We start from the raw sequence: 15,100 nt of genomic DNA, 5'->3' as shown, positions 1-15,100 counted from the left end.
TCGCATACGAGATGGACTAAGGCCCACCTGTCAATAACACAAGTAGACCAAACCAAAAATTTGAGTGGAAACCTTACTCGATTTAGTAATATGTATAGATATAGATAAAAGAGAAGGGTGCATGCAGTTAGATTCTATTTCTGGTGCTGCTTAGCTCGCTCATTCGATTCGGCCGTATTAGACGCGCCACACCTGCTAGGACAAGAAGAGCAGGCCCGGCTCTGGCCCAGGGCAGCGAGTGCGCCGGCCTAGGGCCCAAGAAGGGAAGGGGCCCATCAAATAAGAATGCATCACTATGTATATTTGAATCTGGCCCAGCTCCGCACAGCCACAGGCCCAGCAGCCGAGTGCTCCGCACAGACCCAGCCGCCCAGGAGTGGAACAGACGCCTTGCGCCCTGCCCCGTTGGTTCGCCACTTCGCCCGATCCTGATCACCGCCTGCCACCTGCCGCCCTTCCGCCGGCGCCTGTCGCGCCGCGGTACCGCCCTGCGTCCCTGCGGCCCTGCCGCCGACGCCGTCTGGCCTATGGCCTGCTGCGGACTGCGGTGCTGCCTGGCCTGCAGGGAATCCGGCGACTGGCGTCCGGCCATCCGCACCGCAAGCAAGCTCCTCGACACGCCGCCAGGGATCAACTGATCAAGGTACAAGGGCCAACAGGTAATCTTCTATTCTGCTCTAATCTTGATTCTAGATGTCTAAATTTCAATAACTAATTTAAGTTATGCTCTATAATTTTAGGTCTATCCTAGGATGTTGCCAAAGAAGCATTTGTCTAGTGCTGAGAAAAGAAAAAAAAAGAGAGGAAATGAGATGAACAGTTTATTGAATCACAAAGATGATTGTTATCCATGGAGTCATTAGAGTTATGCTTTTATTTGAGGTAATCATAATTCATATTATCGTAGTATTAGTTTAATTTTCCAGTCCTCTTAGTTTGATGTTGACATTATTTTTCATGAATTATGCATATTATCATAACTTTTATCTCCTTAAGCTTACCGTCACAAATGAAAAATATTTGGCATATAGAGCCCACAGTCTCTTGTTCGCCCTAGAGCCTCTGAAAATATAGAGCCGGCCCTGAAGAAGAGCGATAGTGGATTGGACGTTGGTGACATAGAGGAGCTGGAGATAACCTCGGAACGATGCCAGCACCAGTGTACACTAAAAGGAAGAGCCCAACGTCTTGAACACTAAGCGTCTAAGCAGGCTCACCCACACGAACTCGAAGATCAGGGTGTCACCGTGTTACAACACATGACAATTATGGATGATGGAGAGCGATTCGGATCAGGACCGGCAAAGATGGTGTGGCACGTGGTGGATATTGAATCGGACTTGGCCTAACGTGCGGCAGGGGTAATATGAAGGAAACCGGTGGGAAAAGTATGATGTAGGCCCACATATCGGTGTCTAGTGACGGACCAAAAATCAAAGTCTCGTAGAAACGATCCGCTTTATAAGTAGGTAAAGATAAAGATTTAGTGGTGATCCGAGGTAGGTGATTATTTATAAAACTTAGGGGCTACAATGCAAATATTAGGACCACAGTTAACAATCACGATCCAAATTAGGGGGTTATATGTAAAAGAATAGGGGCATTTTGAAAAAAAACTGCATCACGGTTTATAATCGCGATCCAATAAAAGGGGTGCTTCTGCAAAACTCCCGATAACTACTCCAGTCCGCCGCTGCTCGCCGGAGCACCGCATCACGCCTGGCGCCGTTTGGGTGCCTCTTCTTCCTCTCGAAGCCTCGCAGCAGCCCTAAGCTGCGTCGAGGAAAGGGTTTGGATTTTCCGGTTGGTATTCAGCCCAGTTGGACACGAGCCTCGGAGGAACCGTCTCACACCGCGCTCGTCATGAACCCGCCGCCGTGCCGCACTCCCCTCCCTCCCGCGGTCCCTGACGAGACGGGACTGCGTCCATTGGTATGCCTTCCCTGTGCGGTCCTCCGCGGCGCCATTCAGCATCAAAATGCAGTGCCCCCCCGGGTAAGTACCCTAGCCTTTGAAATCTGGATCAATGCGCTTGGGTACAGTGTGATAGTGTCTGATTGTGATGTGATCACTAGGGGTTATTGGAGACATATATGATACACCTTGCATTAGCTTCGGTGTCGATCTGCTATTATACATCGTTTGCCATGTTTCGTCAGTTCTGTTGCGCCGTTCACCAATGAGTTCAGGTTTCTTTTTTAGTCATGCCTGTGCTCTACTTTGTTTTGTTAAGACTAGGTGTGGGAACCATTTGGTATTTGTCCGATTAGTTTTCAGCCCGGGATGTGTTCATATCCTGCCTCTGCCACTGCAATCCAAGTAGCAGAACTGGAATCAGATTAAATTATTTGGGACATTTCTTATGTGATGAGTCATCTTGATGAAATCTTGATTGATCCAGCAGGATGCAACCAAGTGTCCAGGGTGCCATGTTAGATTACATGTGATTCAAGTAAAGGAGTCGGAGCCAACTACAAAGGTGATTTGGTAGCAAAAGTAGAACACCAAATGTGCCAACCTCTGATTTGTTTTATCTAACTCATCATAAGGGGCTTTACGCTGAAGCCATCATTATTACTTACACAAAAGGATCATACCCATATGTTTATAAAAGACATATTTCTCGTAACATATTCACTTAGTTGGTTAATAGGAAGAGGATTTTGTACTACTTGAACCTTCAGCAAGAACATTAAGATACCTCGGGACCGGTGGCATTTCAACATCTACCAACCCTTCGAGAATTTTGACAACTTTCCCCATTGTTGGTCTGGAAGTTTCACTATCTTGAACACACCAGCAAGCAACCTTGCACGCTCTTTCTAGCTCTACACTCACACCATTGGTCAACTCGGAGCCAAACAATGAATTTACTTCTCCTTCAAGAAGCTTCCTCGCAACTAACACAGGAAAAAAAGTTTCCATGCTTGTCTCTCTATGCTCCAGATTCCTCCTTCCTGAAATGATCTCAAAGAGCACCATTCCGTAGCTGAAAACATCTGCCTTTATTGTGATGGCTTCACCACTTATCCATTCCGGTGCAAGATATCCAATGGTTCCTCGCATGGATGTTAGAACTCTGCTAAAATCCCGACCTAATAACTTTGCCAGTCCAAAGTCTGCCACTTTCGGAACAAATGAAGCATCCAACAATATGTTTTCTGGCTTGATATCACAGTGTATGATGGAATCCCTGCACTCCTCATGCAGATAAGCCAAACCCTTGGCAATCCCTACAGCTATTTGATATCTCATTTTCCAACTCAAAGTGGTGCAGCTACTACCAAACAAATGTTTATCAAGTGAACCATTGGGCATATATTCATAGACAAGCAATCTTTTCACTCCTTCAGAACAAAACCCAAGCAGCCGAATCAAGTTAATGTGATGAATATTTCCTATGGTGCTCACCTCCGTCCTGAATTGCTTGTCCCCCTGATGAAAGCTCTCCAGCCTTTTTACCGCCACTGTAGCTGTATCTAGTAGAACCCCTTTGAACACAGATCCGAAAGACCCTGCACCCAACCTCTCTGAGAAGTTTCTTGTGAGGGATTGCAAATCCCTGTATTTGAAGCTGATCAAAGCCCCATCATCATGATTTATACCACTTTTGTATCTCTGTCTTCGACGATAAAAATACAATATGGTCACTCCAAAACTTAGGACAATAAGCCCGCCGCCGCCAATGATTATTATGATGATCCACCATTTCTTGGTTCCTGAGTTGGGTAGTTCTGATGCATCTAATCTAATAGAGATACTATCCCTCAACCCACCAATATTATCTTGCAGATTCATTAGATGATTGTACCAAACCCAACAAGTGCCATTGTGAGAGTAAGCAATGCATGAGCAATTTTTCAAGCAAGTTAGCTCACAGGCATGAGCACTGGCTGCATTTATGCTGTGTGCATCATCTGGCAACTTCACGTTATCAATCACATAGAATTTATCTTGCTTCGTATGCATTGAGTCATTGTTCCCACATTTCAGTGGGACTTTTCTCCTACAGCCTGCTGTATGATCATCCAGTTTCCAATTGTCTGGGTACTTTTCAATGAAGCCCATGAGGCAGCTGCATGATGATGCAGCATTCTCACTACACTTGCTGTTTTCCCCACACACTCCATAGACACTGCACTTAACTGTTGGTTGCGTGAAAAAAGTAGTCCATGCTTGTGTTGCATTTGTCCACATAAGAGATTGGAACAAACCTGACACATCAATAATAGCCCTGGTAAATGTTTGCACATCATTCTTGACAGTGTACGTGAAGTATGTCTCCACGTCATTGTCAACAAACTGGAATGTATATCCTGAGTTGGGATACATATTGGTTGGAGACAACTCTGGCACACCAGTGTATGCATTGCCACTCCAGTTCCCAGTATTCCAGTACACTATTGAGCTATTCCATTGGAGAATGTATTGGGGTGAACCATTAGAATCCAACTGAATGGAGAACAGTCCTGGTGCTGGGTCGCCACGGTTTTTCCAAGAGACCATTCGTTTGACTGCACCAGTTTTCTTGTTGCGGCTGAGCTTGTTTCCTGGAAGCCATGTGTCTGTGAAATCATTGAAACTTTGCCACAGCACAGTGGAGTTATTGGAACCATGTTTGAGTACAAGATTGCCGGTGTTGTTTAGCACAGCCATTGTGGAACTGATAGATGTGTTGTTTTTAATATCAGTAGACCATATTGGAGATTTAGAATGGTCAGCTAAAAGAACAAGATTTCCATCATCTGAGATGATTAGGTTTGACGAGACTGGATCAAAGATTGGTTTCCCTCTGTTAGCCACCCACACTATAGTTTGTGTTGGGATTTTGTTGTACCAAATGCCTAAGTACCACTTGTCATTTGATCCTTCTGCGAGAGCCATGGAAAGATAAATTAAGGTCAGATAATGAAACTGACAATGCCGCATGAAAATAAACTCCTTGTATTTCTAGTCATTCTGGAATCATCATGAAAGGTTTTGTTGGCATTTCCAATTCTACTCAATCTACCTAGGGTCAAGTTTATCCCTCAACTTTCAAATAGGCCAATATAGTCCCTCAACTTTTGTTTTTTGTCAAACTCATCCTTGTGCTATATTATACTCCATAATGACATGAGATTTATACAAAAAGTACTTTTTACCCTTGTCTTGTTCTCTTTCTAAATTCCTCAACAATTTATTATTAAAAAAACATTTAGCTAATATAAGCAAATTAGTGTAGTGGCATGAGCATCAACACATTTAGGAGCTGAATATCACGAGTGTTAAATTTGGAATATAGAATTTTATTTATCCATGCATCGCATTGTATTGCGGGCCCATGGAGAGTGTAATTAAGGAGGGGAAGAATAAGCCAAGGATAAAAAAGATTTTTTGCATTTATCTCATATTATTTTGGAGTATAATATCAGCATAAGGTCGGGTATGACCCTAAAATAAAAGTTGAGGGACTATATTGGCGAATTTGAAAGTTGAGGGACGAATTTGACCCTTACAATAAAGTTGAGGGACCAAAATAGCTATTTTGCCATTTAGGATCAAAATGTGTTCAGCTTCTTCAACATAACATTGCTTGGAACTGAGATTCTATAATACAGTAAATCACTTTAATTAGTGGTTCTCTCTGTACTGATCAACTCCCCCCCCCCCCCACAGTGTCAAATCATGTTCATTTGTATTGCTGTATCACGACAGACTAATGATTAATAAACAGGCTCACCTGCAGGCTTGAAGAATCCTAATGCGAAGTTGCCATCCTGAGAGATCAGTTTCTGGTTCGTGGAGAGCTGCTGGTTTGCAGTGAGGGTATCAGAGGCTTGAGATTGATATTGGAGGAAAATCAGCAGAAGTAAGCATAGGACGCATGAAGGAGAGATTGCCATCCACAAAATTAAAGGAAAAGGATGGCTTTTGTTTTTTGAGGTGAGAAAAGAAGTAATGAACCCACAGGCACACACAACACACACTGGCTGTTTATATGCGCAGCATCTACTCATGTTAGTCGTACCATTAATCTAATTTTTTTCAGAATTTGTTGTTTTTCATTGTCCAGTGCTGTGTCCCTTTCAGATGTTGAAGCCGTTGTTTGTCTGGCTAGAGGTGTCTCCTAGTTTCAGCTTTCAACGGCCTTTGATGTTTTCATTGCCGTCCATTTTCAGTCGACATTATTCCAGTTGTCAGTTAATTGTGACCAGTGAGTATTAGGCACGGTGACTTGCAATGTCTTCATTCTAACCATTGAATCGGTAAAAGGAAAATAGGTCCTAGAAGACGATGTAGGACAAGGTGTGGGGTCAGAAATGTCTGCGGATGACTAGGGATCGTCATGGCTAGACTGTGCAGTCAATTGGTAGGCAGCAACAATGGACAATTACGTGTTTGTTCTAAGCCGTATCTTGTCCTCCGTTTACTGCTGCTGGCATTGGCTTGCTCCGCACCAAATTCCACTAGTCCTCTGGTCATCAGATTTTCTTCACTTATTATTTCCATCTTTCCCTTCTAGATTCCTTTTACTCCGTTTATATCAGCTATTTTAGCTTCCCTTTACATGATTCTGCTTAGCCACATAGCTATGGACTGGTTTAGTGGTTACAGCAGGAGGCACGCTTTGCTGACTTGCAAGGTATAACACGTCTACTAATCCTACCTAAATTTCATCTGTAGGTTAGCGGCCTCCTTGGAGCGCAAGCTTTTCTCAATTCTCAAACCAACAAAACTATGAAAAAAAATGAAAACAAACCCCATATTGTCTTCTGGTCCCAGTCTCGTTCACCCGATAATTTTGTCATGCGGTTATTCGATGAGTTCAAAACTTAAATTTAACTTATGCTCTAGTTCTGTTTGAAGCATATGTATTTAGCCGGTTAGTTTTCATCACGGGATATGTTGAAATCCTGGCGTTGCCACTGGAACCCAAGCTACAGAACAGGGGTTACATTGGAATTTTGGGGGCGAGTAATTTGGACGAAGGCTTGATTGAGCCAGCAGCATCCAACCCAGTGTGCACTATCCAGGATGCTACGTCAGATTACATGCAATTCAAGTAAAACTGTAGAGGTGGAACCAATTTGAGAATTTTAAAAGTAGAGGGCCAAAGGTGACCTGGTGGCACAAGTAGAAAAAAAAAACGAGTGAGCCAACCTTATTTTTTTTGTTTCCCAAATCATTATCAAGAAGGGGGCTTCCCACTGCTCTTATCAAATTACAGTATAGGATCTCGCTCATACATGTCTAGAAAATATATTTTTCCTGACCTATTTCACTTAGTTGCCTCATAAAAAAAAGAATTTCACATTATTTGAACCTTCAGCAAGAACTTCAAGATACCTTGGAACCGATGGCATATCAACATCTATCACCCCTTCCAGAATTTTGACAATTTCCCCCATTGTTGGTCTGGAACTTTCATTACCTTGAACACACCAGCAAGCAACCTTGCATGCTCTTTCTAGCTCCCTTTCATTTACACCATTGATCAATCCTTCGGTCAGCAATCCTTGCAATTCTCCTTCAAGAAGCTTCCTCGCAACCAACATGGGAAAATATGTTTCCATGCTTGTCTCTCTGTGCTCCAGATTCCTCCTTCCTGAGATGATCTCGAAGAGCACCATTCCATAGCTGAAAACATCTGCCTTTGTTGTGATGGCTTCACCACTTATCCATTCCGGTGCAAGATATCCAACGGTTCCTCTCATAGATGTTAGAACTCTGCTAAAATCCCGACCTAATAACTTGGCAAGTCCAAAGTCTGCCACTTTCGGAACAAATGAAGCATCTAACAATATGTTTTCTGGCTTGATATCGCAGTGTATGATGGAATCCCTGCACTCATGCAGATAAGCCAAACCCTTGGCAATCCCTACAGCTATTTGATATCTCATTTTCCAACTCAAAGTGGTGCAGCTACTACCAAACAAATGTTTATCAAGTGAACCATTGGGCATATATTCATAGACAAGCATCTTTTAACTCCTTCAGAACAAAACCCAAGAAGCCGAATCAAGTTAATGTTATGAATATTTCCTATGGTGCTCACCTCTGTTCTGAATTGCTTTTCCCCCTGATGAAAGCCCTCGAGCTTTTTGACTGCCACTGCAGTGGTGTCTGATACCACCCCTTTGAACACAGAGCCAAAAGATCCTGCACCCAACTGCTCTGAGAAGTTTCTTGTTAGGAGTTGCAAATTACTGTATTTGAAACTGATCAAAGACCCGTCAACATGATTTAAACCATTAATTATTGTTCTTCTTCTATGAAGAAAATACAAAATGGCCACACCAAAACTTAGAACAATAAATCCACCAATTATTATCCCAATAAACCACAACTTCTTATTTTCCGAGTTGGATAGTTCTGATGCAGCCACTCTAATAAAGATAACATCACTTGATCCATCAATATTATCTTGAAGATTCATCAAATGGTTGTACCAAACCAAGCAAGTGCCACTATTAGAGTAAGCTGTGCAAGAGCAGTTGTTCAGGCAAATCAACTCACAGTCATGAACACTGGTTGCATCAATGCTCTGCGCGTTATCTGGCAACTTCACTCCATTAATAGCATAGAATCTATCATGCTTCACCTTCACGGAGCCATTATTGCCACACTGGAGCGGGGTGTTTCTCCTACAACCTGTTGTCCAGTCGTCTAGTTTCCAACTGTTTGGGTGATTCTCGCTGAAGCCCTTGAGGCAACTGCATGGTGAAGCAGCATTCTCGTTGCACCTGCTGTATTCTCCACACACCCCATAAACACTGCACTTAGTTTTTGGTTTCGTGAAAGCATTTGTCCATGCTTGTTGTGCCTCTGCCCATACCAAAGTCTGAAACAGGCCTGATACATCAATAATAGTTCTTGTGAATAATAGTGCATCATTCTTAATATTGTTCGTGAGATATGCCTCTTCATCATTGTCAACAAACTGGAAAATAAACCTTGAGCTGGGATAAGGATTCATAGGTGACATCTCTGGCACGCCACTGAATCCAGTTTTATTAGTCCAGTTGCCAGTAGTCCAATACACTACCGAGCTGTTCCATTGGAGAATATATTGCATTGACCCATTGGGATCCAACTGAATTGAGAACATCCCTGGTGCTGGATCACCTCGGTCTTTCCAAGAGATCATCCGTCTGATGACTCCAGTTTTTTTGTTGCGGCTGAGCTTGTTTCCTGGGAGCCATGTGTCTGTGAAATCATCAAAACTTTGCCATAACACAGAAGAGGTATTATACTCATGTCTGGCTAAAAGGTTTCCATTGTTGAGGAGCACGGCAACTGTAGAACTAACAGCTGTGTTGTTCGTAATATTGGCAGACCAGATGGGAGATTTTGAGTGGTTAACTAGGAGAACAAAGTTACCATCATCTGAGATGGTTAGGCTTGATGAAACTGGATCAGAGACTGGTTTCTCTCTGTTTGCCACCCACACTGTATTCTGTTCTGGGATTTTATTGTACCAGATGCCTATGTACCACTTGCTGTTCGATCCTTCAGCTACAGATGCAGTTAAAGCTTAAAGGTCAGATCATAAACCAAACATGCTACAAAATTCTAATTCAGAGATTACCATGGAAGGTTTTATTGTCTTTTCTAGGACTTGTAACATTGGAATTGAACGTGAAATTCTATATTATGTGTAAATCCCTTTAGGACTTGTCTACCGATCACTTTATGGGGAAAAAATCCCTTCAAAACCTCACAACTTGTTCATCTTTATGTCTATAGTAGCACGGCATAAGAGTTAAGACTCACCTGCAGGATGAAAGAATCCCAGTGCAAAATTGCCGTCCCGAGAGATAAGCTTCTGGTTCCCGGAGAGCTGCTGGTTCGTAGTGAGGGTATCGGAGGCATGCAATGGAGACTGTTTGAGAGACAGTAGCAGTAAAAGCAAGGACAGGGTGCATGAACAAAGCCGTGTAGCCATACAAGAAATCAAGGGGGTGTGGGGATGGGGGTGGCGATGGTCTTCACTTTCCAAAGGGCTACTTGCTATGAACTCACAGTTCAGAAACACATTGGCTGTTTATATGTGAAGCTATTCTTGATACATTTTTGTACATATTCCAGTCCTCTTGCTCTCTAGGGAAATTCGGTGCTGTGACGCTCTCCTGATGTTGAATATTAGGACCTAGCCTTTGTTTAATGTTTAGTTCCTTGTTTAGTTTCGTTTCCTTTGATGTGAGGTCTTAGTTTCCTATGTAATCTACGTGTTGTAAACGCTTTGAACTTCTGCTTTTTCCTTCTTAAATGACAAGACGGAGCTCCCGCAATCTTTTCAAAAAAAAAAAAGAAAGTCTTCAACACTAGTTGTGGCATGCATACGGTGGGCCTGTTTGGTGGGGTTATTTCGGCATCAGCTTTACAAGCATGTATAAACTAGTTGTGGCATTCATCTATTTCACGTAAATTAAGGTCTCGTTTGTTTTTTTTATGTAGCCGTCCCATTGAATATTTGATGTGAGTTCGAATGTTCGGATATCAATTTAATATAGAACTAATTGCATAAACTAAAATTAGAGCTCTCGAAGAATCTATTAAGTATAATTAATGTATGATTAGCAAATGGTTACTATAATAATTATAGTCAAATTATAGAGTAATTAGGTCTCGAAGAATCTATTAAGTATAATTAATGCATGATTAGCAAATGGTTACTATAATAATTATAGTCAAATTATAGAGTAATTAGGTTTAATAGATTCGTCTTGTGATTAAGTCACGACTTATCAAATTAGTCTTGTAATAAATATATGTTTAGTACTTCTAATTAGTGTTTAAACATGCGATGTGACAGAACTTATGACTTAAATTGAAGAAAAAAACGAGACCTAAAATATTATAACGTGAAGTTATTTTACAAGCATGTGCTAAAATGAATTAGTAACGGGGTGAAGCTACTTCTTTTTTGGCTTCACCATTTTGGGTGAAGCGGTGAAGCCCTCCAAACGGAGCGACACCGCCGATGAATGGACGAGGGAGGCTATGTGCGACTGGATGAGGTGACGAATCAATGTTGATGGCCCCACGTGTCATTCAAAAGCTATATATATAGGGTCCGTTTGGTGCGGCTCCTCCAGCGTTTTTTTTTTACAAAAGGAGCGAGTTGTATTAAAGCATAAGAGAACAGTACAACACAGTCTTTGTATAGAAAAGACACATAAGAAACTGAAAATTACAGCCACCACACCAGGTTCTAGGGTCTTCACGCAAGGCTATAGCCGCCGTCTGCACCAACAACAAAGTCCACATGGTGGAGGCCGCAGAAGAAGGCTTACTGCTAGGCGACGAAGCCGAGTAAATGGCCTCCCAAACACATCGGCCAACCCCGCAATCAGTGAAGACCAGCAAGACTCTCCGGTAACGACCAGCAACAAGCTGTCATCCATAGATGCAATCCGCGGCCGTCGACGAGGACACCAACGACCCGGAAGAGAGATCCCCAGTTGCCCAGAAGTAAATCCCACCGCAGGGAAATCTGCCACCGTCGACGTCAACGCCACGGCTCCTCCAGCGTTGGGCGTCTTGTTTTGGGTTGTTTAGCTTGACTGTCTTCCCACAGTGCCCCCTGATCTCACGGGATTCGGCCGTACATGCGTACGTACTCGCGTCTACAACGAGCAACAGTTGTGTTAGTGTCTGATTCGGACACGACACAGTCGCCAAAGCAAAAGACCGCACACGACACTGCCGCGGACACAGTGTGGACTGTGGGAGCCGGGGCTGTTCACACGTGGGAACGATTAACCGCGTGGGCAGCAGAGAGAAGGCAAAGCACCATTAGCGCATGATTCAAGCGGTGGAAATTAAACGAGCGAAGGACGCCCGGGGGGCAAGAAAGTTGAACAAGCGAGGGGCCCGCAGGCACCGGACCCTTTGAAAATTCCGCCCGCTAGGCCACGGCGACGCCGAGAGGTTGGCTGGCCAGAGGAGCAACCCATCCACCAACCTCGACAACGGAGAGAAAACGAAGACCGCAAGTCAAGTGGCCATCTATATGTTGTCCCAGGTACGGAGGTACCCGCCCCCAGGCCAGGCCAGGCGGGGCTCGCGTCGCCGTCGCGCGGCATTGATGGCATGGCCGTCGGCACATGTGACCCCAGAAACGGACCCGCCGGCGGGCGCGCCACGAGCTCGCGCGCACTGGCACTGCTGCTCCCTCCTCCCGCGCGCTGTGAGCCGACACCACGCCACCCCCGGCGCTGTGCGGCGACGAGCGCGACACCACCAACCCCTGCGGGGCGGGCTCCGTTTCGTTCGGTGGCGCGTCGCCGCTCGCTCGTTAATGCGCGCGCCCACCGCCAGCACAAACTCCAGCACAGAGGCGCGTCACAGCCAGGGTTCAATTTCCCGACCGGACCGGCCTAACCGCCGGGCTCCGGTACCGGTTTACCGGTCCGGTTAGGCCGGTTACCGGTCGGAACCGGTCAAATGCGAATTTGAATTCAAATTTTACCGTGGTGGCGTTTCCGACCGGTATACCGGCCGGGTATACCGGTATACCGGCCGGTTTGGCCGGTATACCGGCCGGTTTTGTGTTGCGACTCACTTCGGTATACCGACCGGTTACACCGGTATACCGGCCGGTTTGGCCGGTATACCGGTTGTTTAGAGTATTTTTTCGCCGCTTGAAAAATTAATTCCCGGTGTGAAATAAAAGGAAATTTCGACATGAGCTATGCACATTTTAATGTAAATGACCCTACCAAAGCAATGAGTTATAATTATGCATACAAATACAATAGTAATAGGGTGCATACAAATACGGAGTCATACACTTATACACATGAAATGAAAAGTTCAACGTAGGAATGGGAAGACCCCCATTTGAGATGCGGTTTGGTATTCGGCGGTGGACATCAAAGCGATACCTCGCACTCTAAGCAGCTCAGCCTTGTAGTGTTGCCAAGTTTGGCCCGTCCACGCCGATGTTGTCTGCCATTCCTGAACTAACATAGTGTAAAAATGGGGGTCTTCCCATTCGTACACCCATCTCGTCGGTGGCTGCATGCTGATGTCAGGAATGGGATAGTGAAAAGAGTGCCTCGAATCGCTGTAGGAGGAAGAAGAGTTCTGTGGACTGTCATAGTCCGTCGGTCCACCTGTTCTCCTCTGCGATTGCGGTGCTCCATGGTCGGTGTCCTGAGTAGCATGTGTGAACTGAGTTTCCCCTGCAATCAACCATATTTCATAATTAGTAGTCAATAGTCAGAAATATGTGTGTATTTATATGTGCAATATATACCTGTGAAACGAACACCACGAGCATGACCACTACCACCAGCAGCATCATCAGCACCACTACCTCCACCACCAGCATTAGGCTGAGCACCGTCACCATCATCACCATCATCGGCCGAGCTGCTATCCTCGGACTCCTGATACGGAGGACTACGCTCACCTTCGCCATCATCAGTCTCGGTGTCGCTGCTCACTGGTTTTGCTGTTCCTTTGCCTTTTCGACGCTTCGAGTCACCCTTCTTAGGCCCCTTGTGCAACTTTCTCTTCCCTAGGTGAGTGTCACCTATATTTTGACGTGCCCAATCGCTGATGGAATCATTCCCCGTAGCCTCACGTAGATCTGACACGTTTATTTGATCTCTGACAATATGGGACGGGAGAGGGATGTCGCCGTCATCATCATCCTCGTCCAGAACTGGAGCCCGGTTAGATCTACCATATTCCATCCATTCCCGCACCGGATTTTTCTCATCATAGAATGAAAGATGGGCTAGCTGGTCAATGAAATCACCTTCTTCACGCATCAGTGGGCCGGAGACCTCCTCGAGTCGGAGACGAAGATTGTAGTTGACATAGACAAGCTTATTAAGTTTCTTGTGCGACAACCGATTGCGAACCTTTGTATGCAGCAAGGCAAAAGTACTCCAGTTCCGCTCGCATCCACTGGATGAACAACATTGTGAAACAAGCCTCATGGCAAGGTACTGCAGTTTTGGAGTACTTGATCCGAACATCATCCACCAGGACGCTGCATGTGCAACCGAGTATGTAAGCAATATTTTCGAAGAGAGAAAATAACAATTTTATACGGAACAACTCTTACATGGGGATGTCTTTGGGTCCATCGCCATCCGCATTGCCATATCACTGCTATACTCGCCAATTTTCTGCCGAAACACGTCAAGCTCCTGCAATGCCTGGACGGCGCTCTGGAGATCCGTCATGCGCTGAAATGTATCCTTAAGTCCACGAAACATTTGTTGAGTTGGTTCCATCGTATAGGCATACCTCGGATTTAGGACAGCAGCTGCAAAATATAAATCACTTCAAATAAGCATTATTTCAATAGAGTTTAAAAATAGACGACTGATGTGTGCTTACCTGGACCCACATACGTGCCTATGAACACATCATCCAACCTCTCGTCCACCACCTCAACATACTCTTTCAGTGTGGAAACATTTGTTCCAAAGAAAGACTTCAGCTCCTGTTTCATAGTCTGGTAGGCCATCACGACTTCGCACATGTTTGGCTTCTTGTCCTGATCAGCGAAGCGGAGGAACTTGTATATTGGTTGAACTGTGTCGATGATATATTTCAATGCATCCCACCACTCCATACTTGAAAAACTTGCATGAGTAAATCTACCATCTTCGGTATTCGCCCATTTGCTGTGTTGGAACTCAGTAGATGCCATCCACTGCATGAAACGATCACGTTTCCGATAGATGCTCTCTAGGAACATGTAGTTGGTTCCAAATCGAGTGGCATTCCACTTGACCAACTCACCACCGATTGCGTTCCTCATCATTGTATTCAACTGACCATGATTGTGTAACCAATTTGAAATTCGCTTGCACTGCTTGATGATAACACCATGTTCAGGCCTTCGAGCTATATCCTTCAACATCAAATTGACGGTGTGTGCTAGACAAGGTGTCCAAGCTATGTGGTCATACACATCACTTAGTAGTTCATTGCATGCTTTTTTGTAATTCGAGCCGTTGTCGGTGACTACGTGCACGACATTCTCCGGTCCAATCTCTTCCACCACCTTTCGAATCTCCTGCAATGGAAGACGGATTTTTTAGTAACATGACAAAACATACACAATGTGAATGGAACAGGTTGAGGGACT

At 44.6% G+C, this 15,100-nt stretch overlaps 2 protein-coding genes, 1 long non-coding RNA gene and 1 pseudogene across 3 annotated transcripts; 1 reads left to right on the top strand and 3 right to left on the bottom strand.

The window, feature by feature from the left end:
- The first annotated feature begins 1,656 nt into the window (after window positions 1–1,656).
- Window positions 1,657–6,210, top strand: LOC120708935. The gene is made up of 2 exons (XR_005689519.1): window positions 1,657–1,995; window positions 5,717–6,210. It is a non-coding gene; the product is annotated as an uncharacterized LOC120708935 (long non-coding RNA).
- On the bottom strand, window positions 2,512–5,912 carry LOC120708934 (G-type lectin S-receptor-like serine/threonine-protein kinase At2g19130). Its single transcript, XM_039994378.1, has 2 exons — window positions 5,723–5,912; window positions 2,512–4,871 (listed from the first exon to the last, which is right to left on the bottom strand). The coding sequence occupies exons 1-2, from the start codon at window positions 5,883–5,885 to the stop codon at window positions 2,647–2,649; spliced, it is 2,388 nt and encodes a 795-aa protein (XP_039850312.1). The 5' UTR covers window positions 5,886–5,912; the 3' UTR covers window positions 2,512–2,646.
- On the bottom strand, window positions 5,989–10,101 carry LOC120708933 (annotated as a pseudogene).
- A 2,579-nt stretch (window positions 10,102–12,680) lies between these two features.
- LOC120708932 lies at window positions 12,681–14,479 on the bottom strand. The gene is made up of 4 exons (XM_039994377.1): window positions 14,344–14,479; window positions 14,066–14,269; window positions 13,247–13,990; window positions 12,681–13,172 (listed from the first exon to the last, which is right to left on the bottom strand). The coding sequence occupies exons 1-4, from the start codon at window positions 14,471–14,473 to the stop codon at window positions 12,802–12,804; spliced, it is 1,449 nt and encodes a 482-aa protein (XP_039850311.1). The 5' UTR covers window positions 14,474–14,479; the 3' UTR covers window positions 12,681–12,801.
- Window positions 14,480–15,100: the final 621 nt, after the last annotated feature.

This window comes from Panicum virgatum, chromosome 5K, assembly GCF_016808335.1.
Source record: "Panicum virgatum strain AP13 chromosome 5K, P.virgatum_v5, whole genome shotgun sequence".
Taxonomy (NCBI): domain Eukaryota; kingdom Viridiplantae; phylum Streptophyta; class Magnoliopsida; order Poales; family Poaceae; genus Panicum; species Panicum virgatum.
Note: the sequence above shows the minus strand (reverse complement) of the source record. Positions and strands in the feature narration are given on the sequence as shown.

Coding starts and splice junctions, on each gene's coding strand:
- LOC120708934 (XM_039994378.1), bottom strand. CDS start 5,885: ATGGCAATCTCTCCTTCATGCGTCCTATGCTTACTTCTGCTGATTTTC. Junction 4,872..5,722: donor AGGATTCTTCAAGCCTGCAG/GTGAGCCTGTTT, acceptor TGGCTCTCGCAG/AAGGATCAAATGACAAGTGG.
- LOC120708932 (XM_039994377.1), bottom strand. CDS start 14,473: ATGGCCTACCAGACTATGAAACAGGAGCTGAAGTCTTTCTTTGGAACA. Junction 14,270..14,343: donor AGGCACGTATGTGGGTCCAG/GTAAGCACACAT, acceptor TATATTTTGCAG/CTGCTGTCCTAAATCCGAGG. Junction 13,991..14,065: donor GGACCCAAAGACATCCCCAT/GTAAGAGTTGTT, acceptor TTGCACATGCAG/CGTCCTGGTGGATGATGTTC.